Source organism: Rhyacophila brunnea, unplaced genomic scaffold (genome assembly GCF_057557595.1).
Source record: "Rhyacophila brunnea isolate RB1 unplaced genomic scaffold, BYU_Rbru_1.0 scaffold_5, whole genome shotgun sequence".
NCBI classification, from domain to species: Eukaryota; Metazoa; Arthropoda; class Insecta; order Trichoptera; family Rhyacophilidae; genus Rhyacophila; species Rhyacophila brunnea.
The window spans coordinates 580,301-608,017 of NW_028233170.1; the positions used below are offsets into that span (position 1 = coordinate 580,301).

The 27,717-nt window shown below is 35.2% G+C and overlaps 1 protein-coding gene across 1 annotated transcript; it reads left to right on the forward strand.

Annotated features, from left to right (window-relative positions):
• The first annotated feature begins 769 nt into the window (after positions 1-769).
• On the forward strand, positions 770-26,350 carry Mtpalpha (monolysocardiolipin acyltransferase Mtpalpha). The gene is made up of 14 exons (XM_085955286.1): positions 770-955; positions 1,091-1,197; positions 2,937-3,123; positions 9,328-9,520; positions 12,982-13,103; positions 14,237-14,466; positions 17,944-18,123; positions 18,344-18,510; positions 18,783-19,012; positions 19,337-19,529; positions 20,259-20,394; positions 20,480-20,703; positions 23,510-23,626; positions 25,212-26,350. Exons 1-14 carry the CDS (start codon positions 883-885, stop codon positions 25,345-25,347), a joined length of 2,295 nt encoding a protein of 764 aa, XP_085811412.1. The 5' UTR covers positions 770-882; the 3' UTR covers positions 25,348-26,350.
• The last annotated feature ends 1,367 nt before the right edge of the window (positions 26,351-27,717 follow it).

Sequence of the window (27,717 nt, forward strand, 5' to 3'; positions counted from 1 at the left end):
TAATATGTATTTTTTAAATATCGGGACCTTAGATTAAAGTTATTTATTTATAATAGCGTATTCATCCTGTCAAAAAACTTTACATACTTTGGTTAGACAAAGATAAAAGATATTATTATGACGACCTTCATACCATTTTCAACAATTTCCCTGCCAATTTCATCCCATATCTTATCTTTCTTTCTCATGTTTTGTAGTCACTGTCAGAGAAATTATAAAGGATTGGATATTTCCGGACCAACTCGATCAGCTGCTCAATGTCTTCGCCATTTTGATTTTACTAATTCCCTTGGCGAAATTGTCCGCCGCGAATAAATTCGCTGTCGACAGAGTTCCCGAAAATCGCAGCGAATATTCGCTGCAAATTCGCACTCAAGACGCAAGGCGGTCGCGCAAGCGTGCTCTGTCCCGTAAGCCAATACGAGCTTGATTGGCGAATAATTCGCTGCGAATATTCGCTTTGGTTTGGGGAGGCTGAATAGTTTATATTTGTAAAATAAATCTTTTTCTAATTTTGAAATTATAGAAGGTATCTTAGGCGTAATTAATATATTTGATGTCGTACTAGAAGCGTACCAAAAGACGTTTTCTAGCGAAATTATAGTACAAAATTAATAACATAGCTGTCATTTTAGTACGGCTTGCAACACTCACGTCGCAGAAAGTCGTTTGTCACAGAGAATTATTTTGGAAGATTGTGAGAAAATAATCATAGATAATATACATACACATTGGCCATACATAATAATTATACATTGGCAATATTGGCATTCGCTTTGGATCGGAACGTCAGTTACGTCAACGGGTCAAAGTCCTTTATTTATTAAATTAAAATCTGTTGACCGGTTGTTACAATTTTGTCAAGCCTCAGAAGGTTCTGTGATGGCAAGCTGGCGATTTTTTGGGGCGCTAAGCCGCCTATCCCAAAACAACTCTACATTTAACCCGGCTCTCGGTAAAGCATCCACACGTCAATACTAACTATTCTAAAATATCGTGCGTTAAGAACCGAATTGTACTCAGAATTACGTGCATATTTTTAGTAGGTTCTTCGAAATATTACAGTATTAATGAATGTCTTCAATTTCAGCTTCACATGTGAGGTTATATGGATTGGCTGCCAAAGATAGAGTTCACACACAATGCAAAGTCGTCGACGGTGTGTATGTCATTACGCTAAACTCTCCAGATTCAAAGGTTTGTCCAAAGTTTAGATCGGCGATCGCCTTATTACACAATGATGTTTGGGTGACATCGTTTAATATTATCTACCATCTGATAACAATTTAACCTGGCCATCATATTGGTTGCCTTTTATTCCGTATGCTTGCTTGTAAAGCCACTATGTACCTATTATCATCAACCAATTTTCAGTGACTTTGTTGAAAGTTATCAGTTAAATAATAAGAGTTCAAACTTCATTGTGGTACCTACTTATAGAATTTTTTTAACCTTTCTTTTAGTCTTGAGTGTACCGTTTATAATACCTATCATTACGATGACCATATTTCCTTGGCTGAAATAGTTTATATATTATCGGGTTTATTGGACATTTCCTGATTTTTTCCAATTGTAAATTGTAAAATCTTGTATTTTTCGTCCAGAATCCAGGCTGAGAGGAATTTTTTTAGCTATTCCTGACAACTTTTCAGTCCAAGATGACATTTACATCTGTTCCATGTTTTCAGGTCTATGCATCTTGCTTAAGGCCATGCATTAGTTGAGGCACGGTCTAAAAAGATCGTCGCTAGGCGATGCGCGGATTGCGGGTGGCGGGTGAAAATGACGCCTGTCAAACGAAATATTAATTGTCATATAAATCCAACATACGTCCATTTTATGTTCTGTTTATTGTTCTATTAGTAACAATAATAATATATTCATTGACATGTTTTCTTTTTAAAGTAAATGGGTAACGTTTTTAGTCATCTTTACACGATTTTAGAATTAATTGACCCGTCGCCATCACGCAGCAAAGTGACGTGTTCCCGGGTCAACATTCTCTCAGTGAATGGCAGCGAGTCCAAAATTTCGTCGCCCGTACAGTTGAAAATTATTTGGCGTTTCACTGATGCGTCACCTTAAACAAAAATAAAATCATAAATCTGTTATGTCTCCGATACCACTGGATTATTGCATTCGTCCAACAGTCATTCTTTCTTTGAGCTATGTGTCCGACCCATCTTCATTTTACACATACTTAATTACGTCGCATACTCTCGTTTACTTCTTTATCGGCTCAATCCCTTTTCTGTCTTTACGCGTGATGCCATAACGTGCACCCTTCTATACCACAGTATGGAACTCTTAATTTCTGGATATCTTTGTTACTAAGAGAACAAATTTCACTTGCATACATTAACACTGGAAGCCCACATTGGTTAAACACTCTGCACTTGAGGCACAATGTAGGTCGCTCTTGAGAATGACGTTCAGACGTTTGAATGCGCTCCGTGCCAACTTTGTTCAGTGGATAATTTCGTAATGCATACCAGCATCTATAGACACTTGTCCGAGATAGGTGTAGTTGAGTGGTTCATCATGACTTTTGTCTTCGAGACAACTTCAAATCTATATGGTGGCTGTTTTCACTTAGTTCTTGAATCAAATTTTGGACGTAATTCGGATCTCTTGAGACGATGACAATGTCATCCACAAACCATACGTAACTTAGATATCGTCCATTAATGCAAAATTTATGTACCAAGGAAAATAAATATTCATTGATTACGATTAAAGATATTTTGGAATCGTTTTAACAAAATATTTCCATGGTTTATTGTTGTTTTGATGATATTGTGTTTTACTTTAATTAATAAAAGTTTTAAATAAATATTATTCCATAGTTTTATAAAGATTCCAGAAATATGGAAATTGGTGATTTATCTGCCTATGTGAAACATTTAGAATTGTTTCAAACCAGAAAACATTTTCAGGTTAACTCATTGAACAAAGCTGTGACAGATGAGTTCCGAGAAATTATGAATGAGGTGGAGTCGGATCCATCGGTTCATGCAGCGGTTTTGGTGTCAGGAAAACCAGGATGCTTCATCGCTGGAGCCGATATATCTATGCTGGAACAGTGCAAGACTCCGGAAGAAGCCACCAATGTTTCCAAAATGGGTGAGCATAGAAAAGATGATAACAATTTAAAAGTATTTAATAATGCCTTGACAGTATTTTTAGTCAGCCAGGACATTGATTCTCAACATTTATGACAGAAACTTTACACAATCCCTTTTTTGGCTGTGAAATGTACAAATGATTTAAGTAATAATAGTGTATTTGGAATATTTCTGAGTCATTTTGTCGACAAAATATACGGCGTAATAACTTAACCCTTTCAAAGCGTCAAGAATACCGCTTTAATACAATAGAGCGCGTCATGATTTCAAGTATTGATAAATCACAATAAATGTCAGTCAAACATGTACAAATACAGTCATCAAAAATATTTTAAGTGTTCAGCGGTGATTATGAATCGTCGTAATATTTTTAACGATCTTAAAAATAAACATTTGTGCCCTGATTATGATAAAGAATGACGAACAAGCCGCGTTATACAAAAAGCGTGTGACTTACGTTTCAGTCGCCATTTTGTTGACGTGTCGGCTCCGGACAAGTGCGTCGATGACAGAATTGTGTTCAAAACTTCAGAGTTAATGCAACCGTAATCCCAGACCACTTAATAAATTATGAGAAATCCTTTTTTACACCCCACTTGATAATATTAATGGTTTATTTTGATAACATGACAATACACTATTCACTAAATAGAACACATAATCCACATAGTTTCAAATGTTATTAATTTATAAATTTCAACATCGTCTGATATGTAGGTAGGTCATTTTAGTATTTTTGAAACACTTAAATATTTTAATAGTTCACCTTTTCATGGTATTCTCTAAAGCACGGATACACGCATAATGGCACGTTACACTCGGAACACATGTATATGGAATATTTTTTGGTTTTCGGCTTTTTTTTTGTATTCGCACAAAGATGACAAACTCTGCAAGGATTTATCCGTTTATTTGCGGGAGGAATTATGTCCGGCATATGCTTTGCCATCGCTCTAGCCGATAAGCGCAGTGGATGGTCGACGGGTTGCTGTGCGCGGGATGTGGCTGGAACTTGATATTTTTCAAATATTTGCCTGATTACTTTTAACTGAAAATTAGCTAGACCTGTTTTTTTGCCTGTGATAGTACTAAACAGAATATATGAATTTAATAAAAACAGATCTATGATATGGAAAGCCACCTTTTTGTACCATTTTATTGATTTTCGCATACAACTTAGTGTACTTAACATCATATCAGCTTTATCTACAGATCCCATACATTTATTATATTGGATAACACATGTAGGTTTCAGTATAGGCTCTCCGGTCTGCCTATTGAATTTTCCTGTGGGTGTAAATGAATCATTGTGCAATGTAGTCAACATATGGACTTCGCGCCGGTCGTGCCATTTTATAGCCAATAGCGAGCTACTATTTTTTGACTCCACTTCTCCTTTCTTGAGCTTCCTAAATGTTGGCATATTTCTTCGATTTTTTCGGCTGTTCCGCAAGCATTTGTTTTTTTTTCGTGAAGATGTTTAAATAAGTCTGGGCTTGAATACCAGTTGTCAGTCCACATAGTATGACCTTTACCGAAATATTCGTTCATTAATGTCGTTACCACAGCTCCCGAAATGCCAAGTCCCTGCTCATCGACAATATCTGTTCCTTCCCCGCAATATATTATGAAATCTAATATATAACCAGTCATCACATCGCAAAGAACGAACATTTTTATGCCGAAACGGTGGCGTTTTGAAGGAATGTACTGTTTAAACAGCAATCTACCTTTGAAAACAATTATGCTCTCGTCGATACATAAGTTCTCGTGCGGCATCATTGTTTTTTTGAATATTTCTCGGCAATGGTCGATCAGAATTTTAATTTTATGTAATTTATCTCCAGGAATTTGAGTATTGGGATCCGAAAAGTGCAACATCCTCAAAAGCAAAGTATATCTGTCTCTTGGCATTACTTTCCCGAACATTTGGCTGGATAAGAGTGGATCGGTTGACCAATGTTCCTCTATTGTGATGTGACGATTTCTAGTCATCAACATACTTACAGCAAAAAAAATGTACATTTCTGGGACGTCTGTGTTGACCCACTTATGCATTCGTGATTTCGGCGATGGTTCTTGTCTTCTAATGTCTTCTGTATAATAGTTATTTGTTTCGATTACGATTCTGTCCATTATATTTGAATTCAAAAAATGCTCAAAAAATTCTATTTCTTTAGAGCTATCTGATAAATTTGTGTGCGGGCTGACTCCAGAAAAGAAATCATCAAATTCGTGAACAACTGGTATGAAAGGTCCAGTAGTCCACGAAGACAGATCGTCAACATTACGATTTACATTTAAATTAGAGGCGGCGGCAGCAGCACTTTCTGATGGGGCACTGGAAGTATCTGAATCATCGTAGTACTCATTTTCACTCAATTCATAATCTGAATCAGGATCATGAATTGCTTCTCCCATTTCATCGCTCAAATTACCAGGGATATCCATTTTAAAATAATTACAAAATATCGACCACACACAATATGCTATCACAAAATGTTTTTAATTTTTCCGATACAGAAATTTTCAATTGTGTGAAAATGTTTATTCACTTAACATATCTTTTCTTTATAAATGACTGATAACTAAGGTAAATAAACAACTTTTGTCCGTTTTACCTATTAGTATAATCAGAAAATAGTATTTAAAAATGTTAATCAACAATAAACAAAGAGAAATATTGAATCGCGGACTTTTATATTTAAATTACACCTTGTTCAAATTATTTTCCGAAACTATTAACTCGCGGATAATATACTAGCAGGTAGACGAATGAATGCAATCTCAAAAAGCATTCCTTTTGTAAAATGTTTTGTAAATTCACTTTGATCAATGTAACTTTCGAATATTCTATATAACAGTTTATGCACCAAATAGTTTTTCAATCACTAAAAAACAATGTAACATATTATATCGCGAATTCGTATCGCTACAAACGCGTCAGTCAAATATCTTCGGCGCACATGCACTAAGAAGCGATAAGACACTATATACCCGGCAAGTTTGAATTGGCCCGATGACTGATATTTTTTTATCCAAGACACGCTCCCGAAAAATATTTATTTAAATTAGATAGAACAAAAGTTTAGGCTATTCATTGACAGATGTCAAGAGAAGGATGATTTCTGAATAAATTAAATCAATATTAGATTTTTTCGCGCCTGGCCGAAAGCAGTACTAGGCAAACGAAAATCGAAATGACTTTAGTCAGCTGACGCGCGGATGACTTGCGCGTATAGGCTGACTAAAGTCAGTTGCCGCGTTAGAAAGGTTAATTAAATATCTTTGGGGTGAGTGTAATATTAATTAAAATTTTTCCAATGTTTTCGCGTGAACTGGCTGGGCAAACATGTACAGGTGTCAGGTAATCCAAAACACTACGAGTCTCTCTTTAATCAATTTGCGAATACAGCCTTCAGTTGGGCGATGGTTTCTACTGAATTTTGACCTTAATTTTCCATCGAAAATTTGCCAATTTCATAGTTTGATTATACGATTTTTCTGCATTGTGCTGTGGAGAATCGATCCATTGTGTTAAACGGTAGACTTTCTTGAAAGAGACTCGAAATATTTGACTGGTGACAAATGAGAGGACTGTGAATTTTATACCACGAGTCGGATAAATCTACAAATAAAAATATAGCTGATTTATTATTTACTTTTATTGAACTATGAGCTTTGTATTACATATCTAGGTTAGGTTTATTTTAATACATATTGAATTTTGGCATACATATTATTGAGTACAAAAATCAAAATGAGACCTATACCGACTATAAGATTCCATATACTGATAAAAATAATGATCAGTCATTGCTGATAAAGAAATTTTTGGGAAGGGGTAACGTGAATTGTAAAAAAATTATGCTCACTGCAATCTCTCATCATTTCCTTTGCGATGCGTTGCCAACAATGTAATTCTATCTAGAGCCACATTATGCTGATCGAGTTGCTTCAGTTATTGTTAATTTAGTTGCTTTTTTGATAATGTAAATATCTATAATTATCAAAGATGTTGAAGCAAAAAAAGGACCTCTGTGGGTCTATTCTATACACAACCACATTTTAGCCACCTTGCCTCCATCAAAACCTTCCAAGCATCAAAATGTAAAAGTATCCCAAAGAATTCATTAAGAAGACATGATAAAATTATGTAATGTAGATAAATCCTTAAAAACATTAAATCTGATGTTTCCTTCATCTCCAAACTTTCAAATTGCGATATCTCGAAATGATGTTTTTTGGGTTAGTGACTTTTGCCTGAACGGTGACGACAAGGTGAAGAGCCTCTAGCCGATAGAATAATGTAGGTAATGCGTCAATTAGATTGAGCTTATTTACGAGCTGTTTGTTGGCGAATTTATAATCTGCCTGTAAAGTCGCCCAGTGTAATCATCGAACAGATGTGGACATTTATCAGCTCTTTATTGATTTTAAGCAGGCATATGACAGCATCGACCGGGAAAAACTATTCACTGTCCTTCTGGACTTTGAAATCCCACCAAAACTAGTCAGGCTTGTTAGAATCACACTGCAGAATACACTCTCCCAGGTGAAGGTGAATGGCCAACGGACGGAGGGCTTTGAAGTATCTCGGGGTCTTAAGCAAGGAGACGGATTGGCTCCCATGCTGTTCAACTTAGCCCTCGAATTTGCTATCAGAAAGTCTCAAGTGAACAGGAGCGGCACTATATTAAGCAGACCGAGCCAACTGGTTGGCTACGCAGACGACCTCAACATGATGGGTAGATCCATACAGATTGTGAAGAAAGAATTTGACCACCTCCAAAGGGCCGCACTAGAGATTGGCTTAAGAGTAAATGAAAACAAAACTAAAGTCATCGTACAAAGCCGACAAAATCAGAGTAGGCTCGGCCAAAGTTCCAGTTTTGGAAACCATCAATTTGAGGTTGTCAACCGGTTCACATACCTGGGTTCCAATATTACAAAAGAAAACGAGGAACTGGAAGAAATAAAAGCCCGAATAACCGCTGCAAATAAATCATACTTCTCATTGCTGCCCATATTCAAATCCAGAAATGTCCACAGAAAAACTAAGACGCAGCTCTATAAAACTGTCATACGCACAGTCGTTGCATACGGGTGCGAGTCATGGACGCTAAATGTGAAAGCAGCTGAAATGGTGGATTGCTTTGAGAGAAAGATCCTTAGGCGGATATACTGACCCATGAATGATGGTGGGGAGTGGAGAATTAGGTACAACACGGAACTATACCGCTTATACCAAGATTCAAAACTCTCCAACTTCATAAAACTCCAGAGGCTAAACTGGGCAGGCCATGTCCAGCGCATGCCTGAGTCACGGATACCGAAGAAGATCCTCGAAGGAAAACCAGGAGGGAAACGGCCAGTGGGAAAGCCACGCACACGATGGGGTGATAATGTTACAAAAGATGCCAACCAGATACTAAAAATCAGGAACTGGAAAAGACGTGCGGAGGACCGTTCCGGCTGGAGGACAGCGGTGGAGGAGGCCAGGGCTCGACTTGAGCTGTAGCGCCATCGAAGAAGAAGAAGTAATCATCGAACAAGCTAACAAGCAGGTTGTAAACATTCTACCGAGAAAAGTTGAAAGCCGGTCGACTTCACACGCTACACGCCGGCGTGTGGGCCTACTGCATCTGCGCAGTAGCAACCTCCCGGTAAAAAAACGAACTAGGATCTGTCAAAATAGTCGCTGGCTTGTGGCTTCTCAGCGAATGGAAAGTTTTGTGTGTAATCATCAAATCGCAGTAGCTGAATCGCCCGCTTTTAAATTCTCCAACAAACAGCTCGTAAAGAAGCTCAATGTAATTGACGCTTAAGGGAAGTCGGCAAGTTGGATCCGTAACTTCGGGATAAAGATTGCTTATGAGGGCCGTGGTGTGCCAGGCCTGGTGGGGAAGAGGGCATTGGCCGAGACGTGGATTAGTATGTTATTATGTGAAATAGATGTTTCAGCAAAAGCACAGCACATGTTTTAAATATCAAGTATTACCTACATATCTCATCTGAATTATATTTTTATACTTGACCAGTTGTTGCTACATTAACATTTGGTTTAATATTGATTTGACAATTTACTGCTTTATGTACGTGCAGCAAGTTATTGTTACATAGGAGTCAGGGTTGGGAGCGAAGTGAGGATAAAAGTGACTCAAAAACAATGTTGATATGTAATTTATTCTTTACACTACAGGGCAGCAGTTGTTCGACCGGATGGAGAGATCGTCGAAGCCTTATGTTGCAGCCATTCAAGGGGCCTGTTTGGGCGGGGGACTCGAGACAGCGCTGGCTTGCCATTACCGCATTGCTTTAAAAGATAATAAAACCAGTCTAGGCCTTCCTGAAGTTATGCTTGGATTATTACCTGGAAGTGGTGGAACTCAAAGGTAAATTTTCTGTTTTTTGACAGCAGTCTTCAGAGTTGGTGGCAGTGTGATTGTCTCTGAAACCATGGATCGCAGATTTGAATTCCATGTTTTTTCAAAATACATGTATTATTATTTCAATGCGTAGGACCCTGAAATGTCCAATGGTTGTCAGGGGAACATTCCTTATAAAACATGTCACTTAATATAACCATGTTCATGTCCAAATGGTCTTGTTAGAAGCAAAAATGGTGATATCTGATTTATCTGACCAACATTCCCTTTTTTTAATCATACATTATTCAATTTTATTGTTCATACCTATTGAATTAAACTTATTTGAGTTTATATTTTCATTTTTTCATTTCAGTTTATATGATCAAATAATCTCCAAAAAATATTAACTTCCATACGGTATGTGGATTATGAAATTGTCTATTTTGGCCGACGCACATGAAAACATACGAATTTGTAATTCCTTATGCCTGCTATGACGTGTTAATCGAGATTCTAATTGATCAAGAATTTTTTTTTTAAATCTACAGGAGATATTTTTTTTAGAAATCTCATTGATTCATGGATTTTACTGTACAATTTTGCCAATCTAAAATAATTACTGGACCCTTTGTACCGTAAAACCTCGATTATTTGGATTTCTATATGATCATCAGTTTTGTATGATTATACAAAAAAAAATACATAGGTAATAAAAAAGGTGAATAGTAGAATATTCCATTGGTTTTTGCCGGATTTTTATCCAGATTTGTCAGTATCCCCAGATAGTCTGGATGATCAAGGTTCAATTATTAATAAGCATAATTACATTTTGTTGATTAAATAAAATAAAATACTCTATCTATAATATGACATAATATAAAAAAGATATGCTAGAATATGCAACTTTTTTTGATAAAATTTTCGCCTACTCCTGTATACCTAGATACATACCAATGTTGGGACAGTACCTAAATAAAATTTGAGATAAATAAAAAAAGATTTTAAGTTTCACATTTATATTTTTTAAAGTAAACATAAAAAATGTTAAAACTATGAATTAGTAAAAAATTTCTTCGTTCCAATATAGAAAACTTAATAAACTAAATTTTAATAATAACTATGACCATAAAATAATATGTAATAATAAGATGGAATCCTTTAACAAATTCACATTTTTTTTTAAATGTAAGTTTATCTTAAACTTTAAATAAAAAATATTTTTCTTTTTACTGTTTTCAAATACATATTACTTATATAGGGAGAAGGGAAATCACAGCACTAAAAACGCAAAACGGCACTACTGTTTTGCGAAACTGGGATAGTTTATTGAACACAGTGGTGGAATTAATTATTGTACAGTTCGCTCTATAATGACGAAAATGGAAAAAATGCAACTAGTTCAAACCATCTGAGGAACGATGATGACGAAAACTGTCTTCTTGAAGTCACTACCTACGAGGTAGAGCATGCAATAAGAGGCATGAAAAATGGAAAAGCTCCAGGAGAAGATGGGCTTACTATCGACATTCTCAAGAGAGCCGGACAGACCGTGAACGAAGTGCTAGCACGGCTGTTCACAACCTGCCTGCGCGAAGAAAATGTCCCAGAGGCGTGGAAAAGTGCCTCGATCATCATCCTCCTTAAAAAGGGAGATCAGGAAGACCTGAAAAATTATCGGCCAATCAGCTTATTGTCAATTCTGTACAAAGTCTTTACAAAAATACTCTCCAACCGCCTAGAAACTGCTCTAGATGAGAATCAACTGGGAGAGCAAGCTGGGTTCAGAAGAGGCTAAAGCACGATGGACCACATCCAAGTCGTCAAAGAAGTTATAGAACAGTATCAAGAATACAGACTGCCACTATACCTTGGTTTCATTGATTATGAGAAGGCATTTGATTCAATAAAAAAATCTTCTATTATAGACTCCCTTAGCAACCAAGGAATTTCCAGACGCTACATAAACATATTGAACAGTATATACAGTGATGCCACAGCATGCGTGAAACTCCACAAATGGTCGTGTAAATTCCCCATTAACAAAGGTGTCCGGCAAGGTGATACCATTTCACCTAAACTATTCACCGCTACTCATGAGGAAATATTTAGGAAACTTTATTGGGAGAAAAAAGGTGTTTCAATTAATGGGAAGCACCTCAGTCACCTGCGCTTTGCAGATGATATTGTTATACTTTCACAAGACCCGAAAGACCTCCAAGGTAGAATGCAAGAACTCGCGGATGTCAGTCAAACGGTCGGCCTAAAGATAAACGTCTCAAAGACAAAAGTGATGAACTGTTTTTCGGACCCTGCGATTATCTGTATTAATGGCACCCAACTCGAGCAAGTCAGCAGTTACGTCTATCTCGGACAACAGGTGTCCATAGACGAAAGCATGCACGATGAAATTGCTCGAAGAACAAAGCTGGGATGGAGTGCTTTCGGACATCTGAATAGTATCTTCAAAAGTGACCTACCATTGTGTCTTAAGCGTAGGGTGTTCGACCAATGTGTGCTACCCATGCTCACGTATGGCTGCGAGACGTGGGCGTCAACACGAGAGATGTCCAAAGGCTAAGAGTCGCACAGCGAGGCATGGAGAGGTGTATGTTGGGCATCACGCGAAAGGACCGTAAGAGAAACGAATGGGTTAGGAAGCAGACAGGAGTACGCGATGTAATAGACGTTGCCAAACAGCTGAAATGGAGATGGGCGGGGCACATTGCTCGCCGAAAGGACGGCTGCTGGACAAATGCCGTCATCCAGTGGTACCCAAGGGGCACAAAACGTCTACAGGGTCGCCCTAAGAGCCGCTGGATTGACGAACTGGTAAAGTTCGGTGGAAATACATGGCAGCGAACGACACAGGATCGAGAGAGTTCGAAGAAGCTTGGGGAGGCCTTCATCCAGCAGTGGATTGACCCCGGCTGATGATGATGATGACGATTATATATTAACTAATACAGTTTATTGTAAATTATCAAAAAATACAAACTTCCTATTTTTACGCTAGGTGCCTCAGGGAGGTTCAGAGAGGATTCGCTTTAATGTTGTGACAATATTTTTTATTGAAATTTGAGGCCAGTCTGTTACTCTAAAAGGTCCTTCAAAAACTAATATCATTGTTAATGAAGCAATCGATTTGAAACTGTCACTAATGGATTACTCATGGACGGTTACCAGATAAAAATGTAAAACAACATAATTGCCACTGATATACTTTTTGAAATAATGGAACTTAAACATTGTCTTAGTGCACATTTTAGTTTTGGGATGTAGCAAAGGGAGGGGGTGGTAGGGTTTCCGGCGCCACTACTAAAATCATCGTGGGTTGCTGCCAAAAGTTAGTAAGTCAATAATTTAGGTATTTAAAGTTAACAACGGATTATGTATCTATATTTGTATGCTAGAATCAAAACTTGTTTACAAATCATTAATAAGATATAATTAAATCGACGGAAATGGCAAATTTTTATTGTTTTTAGATTACGACAGCTCACTTCCATTCCTACTGCTCTCGACCTGACACTTACTGGGAAGTCTTTGAAAGCCGACAAAGCCAAGAAATTGGGTATTGTCGATTTGGTTGTCGCACCCCTAGGACCAGGTAAATTACAAGTATATCTTCATAAATATATCATATTTTGTGATTTTAGCCTAGGATTTTAATTAAACAAAGTCATAAAGAATTAATTATATTATAAAAGTGAGAATTTTAATTAAATTGTCACCTTCTATTGAAGATATCCACCAGGTTAATTGGCAGTACACGTTGGTACATGTTGACCGTCAAAAATTAAAAAAAAAGTCCAGTCAAATGTAAAAATTGTTAAAAACGTCAGTGTCACTGCTTGTAAAAAATCGTAGACTCAACTTAGCACTGACATTAATTGCAACGCTGGTCGCTAATTCACACAGCTGCACGGCAATTTAATTTGTTTGCTCGAAGTGAATGGATGCATTTATTAATCCTTTCAATAAGTTTACAATGGTTAGAAGTATATAAAGGTGACCCTGGGTATCATGTCTGATTTTCGTAATTTTATAGTTGAACGTTAAAAGTTAAACAACGGACTTCAAAAATGCTAACAAAACTTGATTCTTTTTTCAAAGCAGGATTAAAAAAAGGAAACGCGTCGACATCCAAACATTAATGTCACTCCATAACGGGTGTGTCTGAATATATCATCCGAAGACAAATAAACATGATTTTGTTTGTGTTTTTATATAACCGACATCCTCTCACCTGCTTCAGTCTGTTTTATCGGGGTTCTACTGTACATTATAATATATTTTTCGTATAATTGAGTAGCTTGGTATCAAAGTGGGACAAACACTACCTCCGACTAAATTCATGTTTTGATTGATTATGGTAGTGCAAGTGGTGCTCTTTTCAAAAAATCTATCAAAAGTATCAAAAACGGTTGTTTTCATATAGATTATTGAGTTTAATGTTGGTATTTTATATGAAAAACAGACCCTTTACACCCATGTTTGTGAGCCTCCTGTAAATTTTTGTAAATGGCTTATGTCCCACTTTGATACCAAGCTTCTCAATTATCGAAACTGACTATTTTACAAAACAATAAAACCTTTTTTATCGTTCGGGCCGTAGAAAATCGTCTCAGGGCTGCAGTGCAGGTCACTCATTAGTCATTACTGCCATAGACATAGACATAGACAGATGAGAAGTAGTGTGTTCTTTTAATGTGTGTAATTGGAATTTAAAAAACATTTCAGGTCTCGGCAAACCAGAAGACGTGAACATCCGGTATTTAGAAGAGGTGGCAATCAAAATTGCTCGAGACATTGCATCGGGTGCCCTCAAAGTTGACAGGTCTAAGAAGTCTTTGGTTGACAAAGTGACAGCTTTCGCTTTACAATATGATTTTGTAAAAGACAAAGTGTTCTCAAAGGCGAGAGAACAGGTTATGAAGATGTCCGGCGGATTGTATCCGGCTCCTTTGAAGGTTTTTATCTTGCCTATATGTCTACAACATACACAAAAAAACGTTACAAAAACATATGTACACCTTATCACGATAGTGCGAATATTTATTTACTCGATAAGCAGAAATAGGTATATATGTGACGCTAAAAAACAAACGTGGTCATCTCCATCACATGTGAAACTGAGTAAATCAACTTTTTTGTTTTTGTGGTTAATTTGAACCCGTGAGTTAATAATTTCCTAATTTATGATTATATTTTATTTAAAGAATACGATTTAAACAATGCTCAATAATCGCGGATCCTTAATAAACAAGATATTTACGATTTTATGTTGGAGATGGCTATGTTTGTTTTGTATCATCTGGATTTGACATAAATACTATTGGAGATAGACAGTTTTGTTTTGTATTCGATCGGTTTGTTTTGTATTCTTACAAACAGGGTTGTGTTAAAATGGGTGCCGGACGAAATCCCGAATGTCAAAATCCCGAATGGCCGAAATCCCAAATGGCCGGAATCCCGAAGGCCGAAATCCCGAAAAATAAAAATATATAAACAGTATTAATTTTCAACCAGCGGTTCCCCAATAGGCGGCGCTTTTTCTCGATTGTATAATTAATCTAGATAATTAAAATAGTAGTATTAAAAACTATTATTAATTATGGAATGAAGCAACAAAATAATTTTCAACCAGCGGCACCCCAAAAGGGGGCGCTTTTTCTCGATTGTATAATTTAACTAGATAATTAAAATAGTAGTATTAAAAACTATTATTAATTATAGAATGAAGCAAAAAAATAATTTTCTACCAGCGGTACCCTAATAGGCGGCGCTTTATCTAGAGTGTGTAATTTAACAAGATAATTAAAATAGTTATAATAAAAACTATTAATATTTATGGAATCAAGCAACAAAATAATTTTCAACCAGTGGCACCCCAAAAGGCGGCGCTTTTTCTCGATTGTATAATTTAACTAGATAATGAAAATAGTAGTATTAAAAACTATTGTTAATTATAGAATGAAGCAAAAAATATTTTTTAACCAGTAGTACCCCAATAAGCGGCGCTTTTTCTAGAGTGTGTAATTTAACAAGATAATTAAAATAGTTATATAAAAACTATTATTAATTATGGAATGAAGCAAAAAAATAATTTTCAACCAGCGGTACCCCAATAGGCGGCTCTTTTTCTAGAGTGTGTAATTTAACAAGATAATTAAAATAGTTATATAAAAACTATTATTAATTATGGAATGAAGCAAGAAAATAATTTTCATTCCATAATTAATAATAGTTTTTATATAACTATTTTAATTATCTAGTTAAATTATACAATCGAGAAAAAGCGCCGCCTTTTGGGGTGCCGCTGGTTGAAAATTATTTTCTGGCTTCATTCCATAATTAATAATAGTTTTTATATAACCATTTTAATTATCTTGTTAAATTATGCAATCGAGGAAAAGCGCCGCGTATTGGGGTGCCGCTGGTTGAAAATTATTTTGTTGCTTCATTCCATAATAAATAATAGTTTTTAAATAACTATTTTAATTATCTTGTTAAATTACTTACTCAAGAAAATGCGCCGCCTATTGGGGTACCGCTGGTTGAAAATTATTTTGTTGCATCATTCCATAATTAATAATAGTTTTTTATATAACTATTCTAATTATCTTGTTAAATTACACACTCTAGAAAAAGCGCCGCCTATTGGGGTACCGCTGGTTGAAAATTATTTTGTTGCATCATTCCATAATCAATAATAGTTTTTTATATAACTATTCCAATTATCTTGTTAAATTACACACTCTAGAAAAAGCGCCGCCTATTGGGGTGCCGCTGGTTGAAAACTATTACTGTTTATATTTTTTTATTTTTCGGGATTTCGGCCTTTGGGCTTCCGGCCATTCGGGATTTCGGCTTTCGGGATTTCGGCATTCGGGATTTCGGCCCTTCGGGATTTCGACCGGCACCCGAAAAAAACAACATTATAAATGTATAACTTATTTCATATTTACAACTAACACTTCATAATTTGAAAATTATAATTGGGTTTATGAATTTATTTTGAGTTTTATGATATTAGAATTAAAGGTAACTAAACAAACATAACAATATTTTTGAATAAAAATAGATAAAAAAAATAAAGATGACTGAACCAGTTTACACGATATTATGCAGCTTTAAAACTGAACATAAAATATGAACAGCCAAGGCACAGCCCTGAGGTTCTAAAATGCTAACTGTCGTAAAACGTTTGAAAATCAAAATTTACTTACCGTTTTTCAGTCTTCTTTGAACGTTTAATGGTATAATTTGATCTGGTTAACTTTCGTGCATTATCTGGAGACACTATTTCAAACTTTATTTGGATTATTTTCCATTCTTTGACAATTATTTCGCTTAAAAACTTGAAGAGCACATCGTATACACAGAGAAAACTTTTTGCTGATGGGAGTCATCTTGATAAAATGCCACGACATGATTGGCCATTTTGAAAAAGTGCTACGTCGTTATTGGCCAAGACGAATGTGACCACGTTTGATATAAAAAATCAATGGATATGACTAAGTTTGAAAAAAATCACATCTTTTATTTGAATTTTTGAAGCAGAAATTGAGGAGATAGCCATGTCTTAACTAAATAATATTATATAAAACAACACAAGCAATCATACCAACCAAAAATCTCAAAAAAGTCATTGACTGGAGATGGCCACGTTTGTTTTTTAACGTCACATATGTCATAAATGCATGTGTGTTAGCCTGTACGCCTGTAGATGCCTATAAGCTAAACCTGAGCGGCTAAAACCAATTTCTTTGCATAAGGAATCGTCAGCAATGGGTGAACAGTAGAGGTGTCTGCTGAACTTATGTTGGAGGTTCGAATCCTGTTTTTTTTCAATGTGTGTTTGGATTTGGAGTATGGGCCTAATACGTTGAGCGAATAGATAAAAATGGATAAAGAATAATTCAAAACTCTCGATTAGAATATAATATAATTTTTATTTTTATTTTTGGAAGCCAAATGTTTTGTTTATGTTCAGGGAGGAAGATGGCAGCCGGTAAATCTGCACCATGTTGTGAAGCTTAATTATTAATGATTGGAAAATCTGGCCGGAAGATAGCTATGGCTTTGATGATATTTGGCACTGTCGAAGAAGAAATTACGTAGTATTGTACAACAATGGTCAATTCATAAAAAGTTTCTTTTCTTTTCTTTTCTTTAGACCATGTCCGATCCTAATAGGATCATATGGGCCTCCACAGAGTGGAGGTTTGTATTGACAGATTTTTGTTTTTACGAGAAATGGATGTCAGCCACTTGCTCAACCTATTAGGTCCATACTCTGACTCATACACAAATTGAAAAACAATATGTGTACTTGCCAGACCCAGGATTCGAACCTGGGACCCTCGACTCTATAGGCCGGCATTTAAGCCACTCGGCCATCGTTGGTGCCACAAAGTTTACCAATATTGTATATTTTATTGCAGATATTAGATGTGATCAGGGTGGGTGTGGACAAAGGCAATGCTGCTGGTTACGAAGCAGAGTCAAAAGGATTTGGAGAATTGTCAGCGACTCCTCAATCGAAAGGTCTCATCGGGTTGTTCCGTGGACAGACTGAATGCAAAAAGAATCGATTCGGAGCTCCTAAAACAAAGATCCAAACAGTAAGTTGTTTTATTTAAAATAAATCATATTTTTGTTTTTAGGACTGAGGGCCATGACTCCATTTAAATTCCATAGCTATGTCTCTCTAGAGATACTTGTCGCCTTCTGCTGTACGAATAGCTATATAATAATGTCAGCATTAGTGGAGTGGTATAACAATTTCATGAATGTGCATTTGGCGAGACTACTATTACACTTTTTAATGTATTTTGTTTGTAGGTCGGAGTTCTGGGTGCAGGTTTGATGGGAGCTGGTATTGCACACGTGAGCGTGGACAAAGGTTACAATGTCATCATGAAGGATACAAGCAACGCCGGTCTTTACCGAGGCGTTGGTCAAATTCAAACTGGGCTCAACATGGCTGTGAAAAAGAAGAAGATGAATGTGTAAGAAAGCTTTGTGTTTTTATTGCTCAAATTTACTTTTTACAGTTAATTTAGAATAAAAAAAATTGTGTTTTAATGGTTTCCTTATCCCAGCGAATGGGTCTCTTTTCTATTCTTAATGTTCTTCTATTCCTATTTGACAATATCCATCTTAGTATCTCGATTAAGATATTTTAAATGCCGCCGGTTAGTTTGCAATTATTGTTTTCAGTAATCTTACATAATCAAAAGTTGACCTGACGGCTTCATTATTTTGTATTGTATTGTTACAGAATCCAAAAAGACAAATTCCTGTCCAACCTTTTGCCGACCTTAGACTATTCCAAATTCAAGACAGCCGACATCGTGATCGAGGCAGTATTCGAAGACTTAAATATTAAACACAAAGTAATCAAAGAACTGGAAGCCGTCATCCCCCAGCACTGCATCATCGCCACAAACACCAGTGCAATTCCGATCACCAAAATAGCCGCCGGAAGCTCGAGACCTGATAAAGTCATTGGTATAAAATTAACTTCATATGTTAAAATTGTCATAAACCCCTTGAAACCGTATTTACGTTCAAACATGTCGCTACCAAGTGAAGGTTGTTTGAATTTACTGTAGTTTTTCAGTCTATTGGTAGTTAAAATTTCACATTTTTCGTCCTGTATTTTGGGTAGCCTCACGAATTTCAACCTGTATTATTTGGCCTCCGTTTTTCTATAACTCTTATCTTTCTCTAGCGAGTTAGCTAACGACTGAATTATCTATTACACTTATTAAATATTTATTTGAGGTATCAAAATTATTCCTCTGGTATGTTAAGAAATATGGTGAATCGTAGGTATGCACTACTTCTCTCCCGTGGATAAAATGCAGCTGCTGGAGATCATCACACATCCCGGCACAAGCAAGGAGACGAGCGCCGCCGCAGTCCAAGTGGGGCTCAAGCAAGGAAAAGTAGTCATCACAGTCGGAGACGGACCCGGCTTCTACACCACCAGGATTCTCTCAACCATGCTGAGCGAGGCTATAAGGTAACATGTTTTTTTTATTTTCATAGAGAGATGTTCATTTAAATTTCATACAATTGATGTAAAATGTCAGTTTTTATTTGATATTATTTAAGGGGTATAATTTGCTATATCTTTATCCCTTTTGGTTGAAATTGAGAAATATTAAACAGCTGGATAATTATTAATAGGTATTGTTGTTTTCAAACTGTGAAAAGATCAGATATCTTTATTTTTTTTAACAGCCGTAGTTAATATTTTCACTCTGATTAATATTTTATAAATAAGTGCAATAACTGTAAGTGCATTCATTCACATAATTAAAAAATATCAAGTGAAATGTAATTAAATTTTGTAACAAATAATAAATAAAAGAACTATTTAAGATTACATAATATGTATATTATCCGTATGATCTGTATATACTCCGTGGAGGCCCATAATATGGGATCATATTATGATCTTATTAGGATCGGACATGGTCGGAATGTATATGTATTATTATGTAATGGTTGACATGTTAGAGTGGTGCTTATAGTGTAAAATGACAAAAGCGGGGGCTGGACATACAGTTGTACATGAATAAAAGGGGTTTTTTTTAGTTCACTGATGACGAACGATGGCTATGATGATGCGTCGGCTGCTATATAGAAGTTCACTATAAATAGTAAAACAATGCGTGTATATTGTTGTCTCTTTCCACTGATAATGACGACACATTTTATTGACAATATTGTATTTGATTATTTTCAGATTGCTACAAGAGGGAGTGGATCCGAAGGACTTGGATAAACTTTCCAAAACTTTCGGTTTCCCAGTCGGCGCCGCCACCTTGTCTGATGAAGTCGGTATCGATGTCGGAAACCACATTTCAGTTGATTTAGCAAAGGTGAATTGACTCAATGGATTGCTGAATATTTTTTTTGTAAGATTTTGCACCGGTATAAACTTAATGTTAAATTGATTTTTTTCAGTCGTTTGGAGAGCGTTTCGGTGGAGGCGACATTAACGTGATGTCGGAATTTGTAAAAGCTGGTTTCATGGGCCGTAAATCTGGAAAGGGATTATATATTTACGAAAAAGGAACTAAACACAAAGAGGTGAACCAGGAAGCCATGACTATCCTTAAAGAGAAATACTCACTCGTATCGAAGGGAGCTAATACCAATGAAGATATGCAACTCAGAATGGTTTCCAGGTAAAGCATGGAAAATATTTCAATGCTTTTTTTTTTTTTTTGTGATTTTACCGAGGCTTTGACTGCGACTCGTTGTCATATCGCCTCTTCTCTTCTGGAAGGGGATCCGTCGATCAGGTCCTCACTCCTATTCTGTTAAATAGCTTTATAATTATTTTGCCTAGCTCTACCGTCTTTCTTTCTTTCTTCTTTAGACGCCAGTGTTTTATGCACCAGAATCGCTCTCCTCCGTATCCATCCCCTCTGTATTTTTGATGCATCGTGTAATCATTGAATTTCAGATAGTCTAATTCAGACCTCAGCCAAGTCTCTGAGATTAATGCTATTGTTATTTTTTGTCTTATTGAGTAAATTTCTATATCATTCTTTTTTTTGCTTCATACTTCTGTCATTCCATTGTAAAATCCTAATTTGTTTTTTACTATCCATTTTGTTGCAGAACCTCCCCTAGAATTTCTCCTAAATTTCCTTTGAAGTTTTTGCATACCCAATCCACTGCTTAAATTATTAGTTGTTTAATGATCTGCTGCCAGTCTCCCCCTTTCAGCAAGACTTTCATAATTTCTACCATCGCATTAACCTCTGTCTTCCCCATTGAATTTTCCTTATTTTTTGTAGGCTTTACGCTACTACCTGTAGCTGTTATTGTTGAACTTGAAGCTTCTAGCACCACTTCTTCTTTCTTTTTGTTTTCCTTTATTTTTTGAATCATTTCGCTTTCATCTCTTCCCACGATTTTTTTTTGTTTTAATACGTCAGCATAGCTGTTACTTAACATATTTTTTTTTGCTTCCTTGAAAGGTATGTTCATTTTTATCATTGCTTCTTTGCAATTCTTTTCTTCTTGCCACTGGGCATTTTTGGCTGTTTGCCGCGTGGTTACCTTTGCAATTGATGCACGTAATTTCCTCATTTTTTTCGCAAGTTTTATGGTTTTCGCGTAACAGTGTGAACAAATAACAGTGTGGACAACCACTCGCATCACCACGTTGGCGCACTATTTGCTCCCGTGCAACAATAATAATTATTATTCACTCTTGCTCTCTGTTAATATTAATAATATATTAATTTGTGCAGTATGTATACACTAAATAATTTATACACTGTACATCTCGGCTGTCTGTTTTCACCTAATAATCTTTCTTTCAGACACTTATTTATATTAAATTCTGGTAACAACAATTTTACTTTCTATTCGACACGGGCGTTCTACTCAAATGCTCAAGTCCAACTGATTAATTTTATTATACAGTACATATTGTTACATAATTTGAAATCAAATTGACTTTAAAAATTGGTTTCGAATTAGTGAATTCAAAGTGAAAATTTCAAAGGAAAGGAATTTTTTGATTTTGATTTAGAAAAGTTGCCTAGGTACTAAAAATGCAATATACTATTTACCTACGCAGAAAACCATTTTGTGGCTGTGCGCTAAAATTACTTGTGAAATTAACAATTGTACACAGTGGCTCTCGTGGTGCAGTGCGTAAGGCGCTGGGCTTCCACCCGAGAGTTCTGGGTTCGATTCCCAGTGAGGACAAAATAAATGTGTTTTTCTCAAAGCATGGGTGTTTAACAACCACCTTGTACGAAAAAGCAAGGACATGGTTATTGATAATTCAAAAAACAATTGTACCTACACATATTTTTAAGTTAACATATAAGTGGAGTATGTATTTTGAATTACTTGTACATTATGGTAATATAATATCGAGCCCCAGATTTGTCACAGCTCATGGTATTTTGCGAATGTATGTGTGATATTTTCTGCATATGTCTTTCAGTTATGCCGCTGGCGAGTTTACATATTGTATTCCAATATGCATCCAAAATTTATTACTTTCCAGGATAAAAGCCTTAAAATGTTTATTTAGATTTAGAGTTAAGACATACGATACTGCATCTTGCAGCAAATCTAAGACATACGGCGCAGCAAGTCGCCTGCCAGATGTGCATTGCATTATCCATGCACATCTGGCATAACCGAATTCATCTAGTATCGCTGTCAACGCGGCGCAAATGTGACTTCTCGCAGCATCCTTCTTTTTGCTCGAGCATACTAAAATTAACTTCTAATTAAGAAATAATGAATATTTTGACTCGTAATGAACTTTTTGTAGCAAAAACAATTCTCAAGAGATTGAATTGAGAAAAAATTCTACCTTGCCAAATTTGTAAATAACGGGGTTATCGTCGATAATTTTCTACAAACACGTATCTCAAAAAACACAACCTTTCAGGAGAGTCAAATAACAACTTTATTCTCTCAGTTTTTAATTTAGAAATAAATTTTCTTCTATGAAATATTCATTTCGCATAGTTACACATATTTTCATGAAAAAAATGTTATGTTTCTTCAATTTATTGCACTATACGTTCGACTGATCAGTCATATTGTCGAAGATACATGAATGCGTTGCAACTTTACTGTGAATATTACTGCAGTAAACACGTATCTTGACTTACAAGAAAGAGCTTAAGTATAATCATCTGTCGGAGTTCAGTATTTTGTATACTTACAAACACGTAACTCAAGATTAAGATCAACGAGTTTATAATAGTTATAAAAGTCTTTTATTGTGATACGAGTTTTATGTAATTGCTTAAATCTATTATGTTGTAAAGTGTGTTTTGAGATACGTGTTAGTAGAATATGTGCGTATTCAAATTCTGAATTCATTACATCAAACAACTCAAAACTGACAAAAATTGAGATACTGTATTTGTATATATTGTATTTAATTCAACAGAAATAATGAAAAAGTTATTTGTGAGCAAAATTTTTGATATCTTCGGTCGATTGCAGGTTTGTCAATGAAGCAGTTCTGTGTTTAGAAGAAAATATTCTTGCTAATCCTCTAGAGGGAGATGTCGGTGCTGTATTTGGTCTCGGATTCCCTCCATTCACCGGTGGACCTTTCAGGTGAGATTTACACAATCCTTTATTGACAGTTCAGATTGTTCATTGATATTTTTATAGTACCTACCTATATTGTCGTTTCCACGATTAGATCTATGATTAGAGTACCAAATACACCCATTGCGGTTTCATACTTCTGTTACTTGCAAAACTCATATAATTGGATTCTTTTCTTGAATGTGAATCCATAGTTTTGACTGTTGAAATTAATATTTTTTAATTTATCGGTTTCACTCGTAGATGTCATTCATAAGTATTTTTTTTGGGACACGTCGCTTTATTTACAAATACATAAACAAGGTACAGTACTCTCTCAGTAATCGGCCACCCCAAAAACCAGACATGTGTCCAATTAGTGAAAGCGACAGATTATAGTGCATACATACAAAATATGGTAAAAATTAAAACAGGTATTTCGTAAAAATAGTTTTTTGAGAAATTTGTACTAGTAAATTACGGTTTTATTTATAACCAAAATCAAGTACATATTTACTGAATTATACATATTTATTAACTAAATATTAAACAGTAAATCACTTGACACAACCAGTGTTGTTCAGTGAGGCAGATGTTATTGATCGGCTTAGGATTCCTGGCTTTCCCTATGACCAAAAGCTTCCAAAGATTATAGTAGTTGCCGGATAATCGAGCGGCGGATTACTAAGAGTGTACTGTACCGGTAATCGGTTGACATTAATAACTCATTTAGTGCTGACAACGCGACTGGCGCGTTTGCATTAGATGGCCATTAGATACTATTAGCATGATAATTAAATGTGGTAGTGGTAATTAAATAGTAATTAACTGGTCAGCAGTGAATGAGTAAGAAAACATTTTGTTTTAATTGAAGTGTTTTTTTGTTTTTCTGATGGTGAATATATTGAAAATACATCGAAATAAAAAATGGGTGTTTATGACATGCACTTCATTTTCATAATCTAAAACATGGCGTCGCACAGAATTCTCACCACTGTATTCCATCCCATCTTCATTTCTACTAAGGCTCTCTGCGTATTCACAAAGTTACTCATCGGTTAGTTGCGTTGGTGCAGTGAGAAATTTCTACATAAGTATTTATATGTAAAAGACAAAATAGCCAAAGAAGGTAAAATGTATTATGGCTTGTCTTTGATGCTTCCAAATAATGATCTACTAAAATAAAGTATTAACCGGTGATTTCTGTTTTGTTGTTGATATTTCCATGGCCGAGCGAGCGTTGCGCTAATTACGGAGCTCGCCGACTGACTCCAAATCGACGGAGTCCACCTTATCTGTCTTGTCAAATAAAATTGTGTGTACTGTGTTTTTTTACATTCGCCACGGTCTCAATGGTTTAGTCGGCAGCTCGCTCGACTATCTATCGAAAAGTTGCCGGTTCGATGCTGACCATGGGTGTTTTTTGTTTTTCGATTGGCCGTAATAGTTTTTCATTGTAGTTTTTCGCTGTAAAATTTCCTGTATGAAATTTTATTTTAAAAACTCTCGTGTGATAGGAATTCAATAATGAATAATGATTTAAGAAAACTAACATTGTCGTTTTCGGTAATGATATTTATTGCAATGATTTATAGTTTATTTTCTTTTGTAGATGGGTCGACGCTTACGGTGCAAGCAAATTGGTCTCCAAGATGGAGGAGTTCGCCGCCCTTTACGGAGCACCGTTCAAACCTTGCCAGACCTTAGTGGACATGGCTAAAGATTCCAGTAAAAAGTTTTACAAATAAAGTACATACATAACTCAGTAACATATTTTGAACATTCAAATAAAACCAGCCGTAATATATTTTGTTATATGGATATTTTTCTTGGACTGTGCAATTCAGATAATGGTTATACTTTTAGGCATATAAGATGTTATTTGTTTTAATTTTGAGAAAGGTTTGTACATACTGATGTCAATTTTTTTTTTTAAATATTAATGTGACTTATTATTAAATGATATTTTACAGGCAATAATATTTGTTATTTTGATATTGACACTATTTCGTTCATATATTTGCAATAATAAAGGCATTGTTGTTATGTAATCCAGTTTTGTTCCGTTAAGAATTTTTTTGAATTTGAATTTAATTAATGTCATCTTGTTAATAGACAAAACATAATTATTTTAGAGATATTTATTTACTCGCGTGTTTGGTCATCAAGATGTATCGATGACAATGATATTCAACAGTGTGAAGTTAAGATTAATGTTTGTGTCATCTGCAGCAATGCAACAAGAACGGTTAAAATCTGCCGACTGTTCTTCTAGATTCGATCTAAGTATTACATAGTGCATATGATTTTGATCAAGTATAGTAAGTACCTTTCAATGGTATCTGAATTATTAAAATATCAACTTCCTCAGAAAATGCCAAATATGTATCTGTAATTATAATAAAATTTGTCAGTGTTAGTTATTGTCAGAAATACATAAAACATACTCATGTGTATCAATTATTAAATGTCATTGATTGTAGATACACAAAAGACTCAAAATTTGTAAAATTCAATTCTCATTTTTACTTGCGTAAGAAACGTTTTTAACAATAGTGTTTTCAATAAGTTAATATTTTTGATGAACAAATAATATTATATTTATAACGTAAAGTGCCTTAAAGTGTATTCTGTATAAAGTAATCATTATTATTCTGTTAAGCCGAAAGTTTTTTTAATTACATTCTTTTTTACTCAACATCTCATGATGCAGGTTTCATTTTTCATCATAAATAATAAATTGTATAGTTTTCTATTAATAAATTTATATAAATAAATATTTGTCGTTTTATTGTTTCCCTTTCCTGTGGACTTTTCCCACCTGTCAATGAAGTGAATGCTGTGACCGAGCGAGAACAGGACCGCCTCATTGCAGGATTCACCAATCTACATCGAGAGTGGATACTTTGAAAAGGAATCTTATAATTATTAATAAAAGCACACTGCAATTCTTTTGAAATACCTACAATTTTTAGTGATAATACAATTTCATCATAGATTGGTTTTTCGACACGATTAAATAGAATTACATTCCATTAGAACAGTGTTTCCCAAAGTGTGGTACGGGTACCCCCTGGGGTACGGGAAAACTTAAGTGGGGGTACGCGCTGCACCGGGCTTTGGCTGCGCCTGGTGCAAAAAGCATTAATACAACATCCATGTTTGAAGGTTTATCGCATTCCGAAGAAGAGCAATTGTTGGAATTAGCTTTAGACAGATTCTTTAAAAATAAATATAAGGAGCATACTTTAGCATCATTCTGGTTGCGAATGCAACATGTGTATCCAGTTTTAATAGAGAATGTCCCGAAATACATCTTGCCTCTTTCCAACTTCGTTTCTTTGTGAAGTTGCTTTTTCAGCATTTATAGACATATGGTCAAAAAAAAGAACAGGCTTTTGGATGTGGAACCGCATCTCAGATTAAAATTAACAACCAGGGAACCACATTATGATGATCTGTCTCAACATAAACAATTTTATCCTTCTCATTGATTATAATGAATGTTATTTATAATATAACTTTTATTTATTTTATTATGAATGAATTTTATTTTTCGTTTATTATTAATTTGTTAATGTATGACAATGTACAAAAAATCATGGATAGATAGATATATAATTATAGGTTATATATACATTAGATATAGTCAATTCACTGTCATTTACTTTTTGTCTGTAAGAAATATAAAGGCTTTTAATTATTATTTATTATAATGTACTAAAAGGAAAAAATAAATATATTTTGATAGTTATTAAAGTACTCATATGCAATTTTTTATGACGATGGGTACTCAGTGTTACGAAAATTATAGAAGGGGTACACAGATGTCGAAAGTTTGGGAAACACTGCATTAGAGAACAATCATTTTTGATCATAATTCCATAGACAGTATTCTTAAAGCAACTCACTGGTCATAGAAAAAAAAACATGAATGAACCGTTTTCAGAGTTACCATCTTAGCGTTTTTATTGGCAGATCTAGCATTTTTGAATAGGTATCTTAACGGCCCACGTGCTCGTCGTAGGTCAAAATTGAGTTTTTATTGTATTTTCAAACCATGATCCTGGACCCCCTTAAACGTTGTAGATAATCTATTTATATAATTTTGAAGTCTT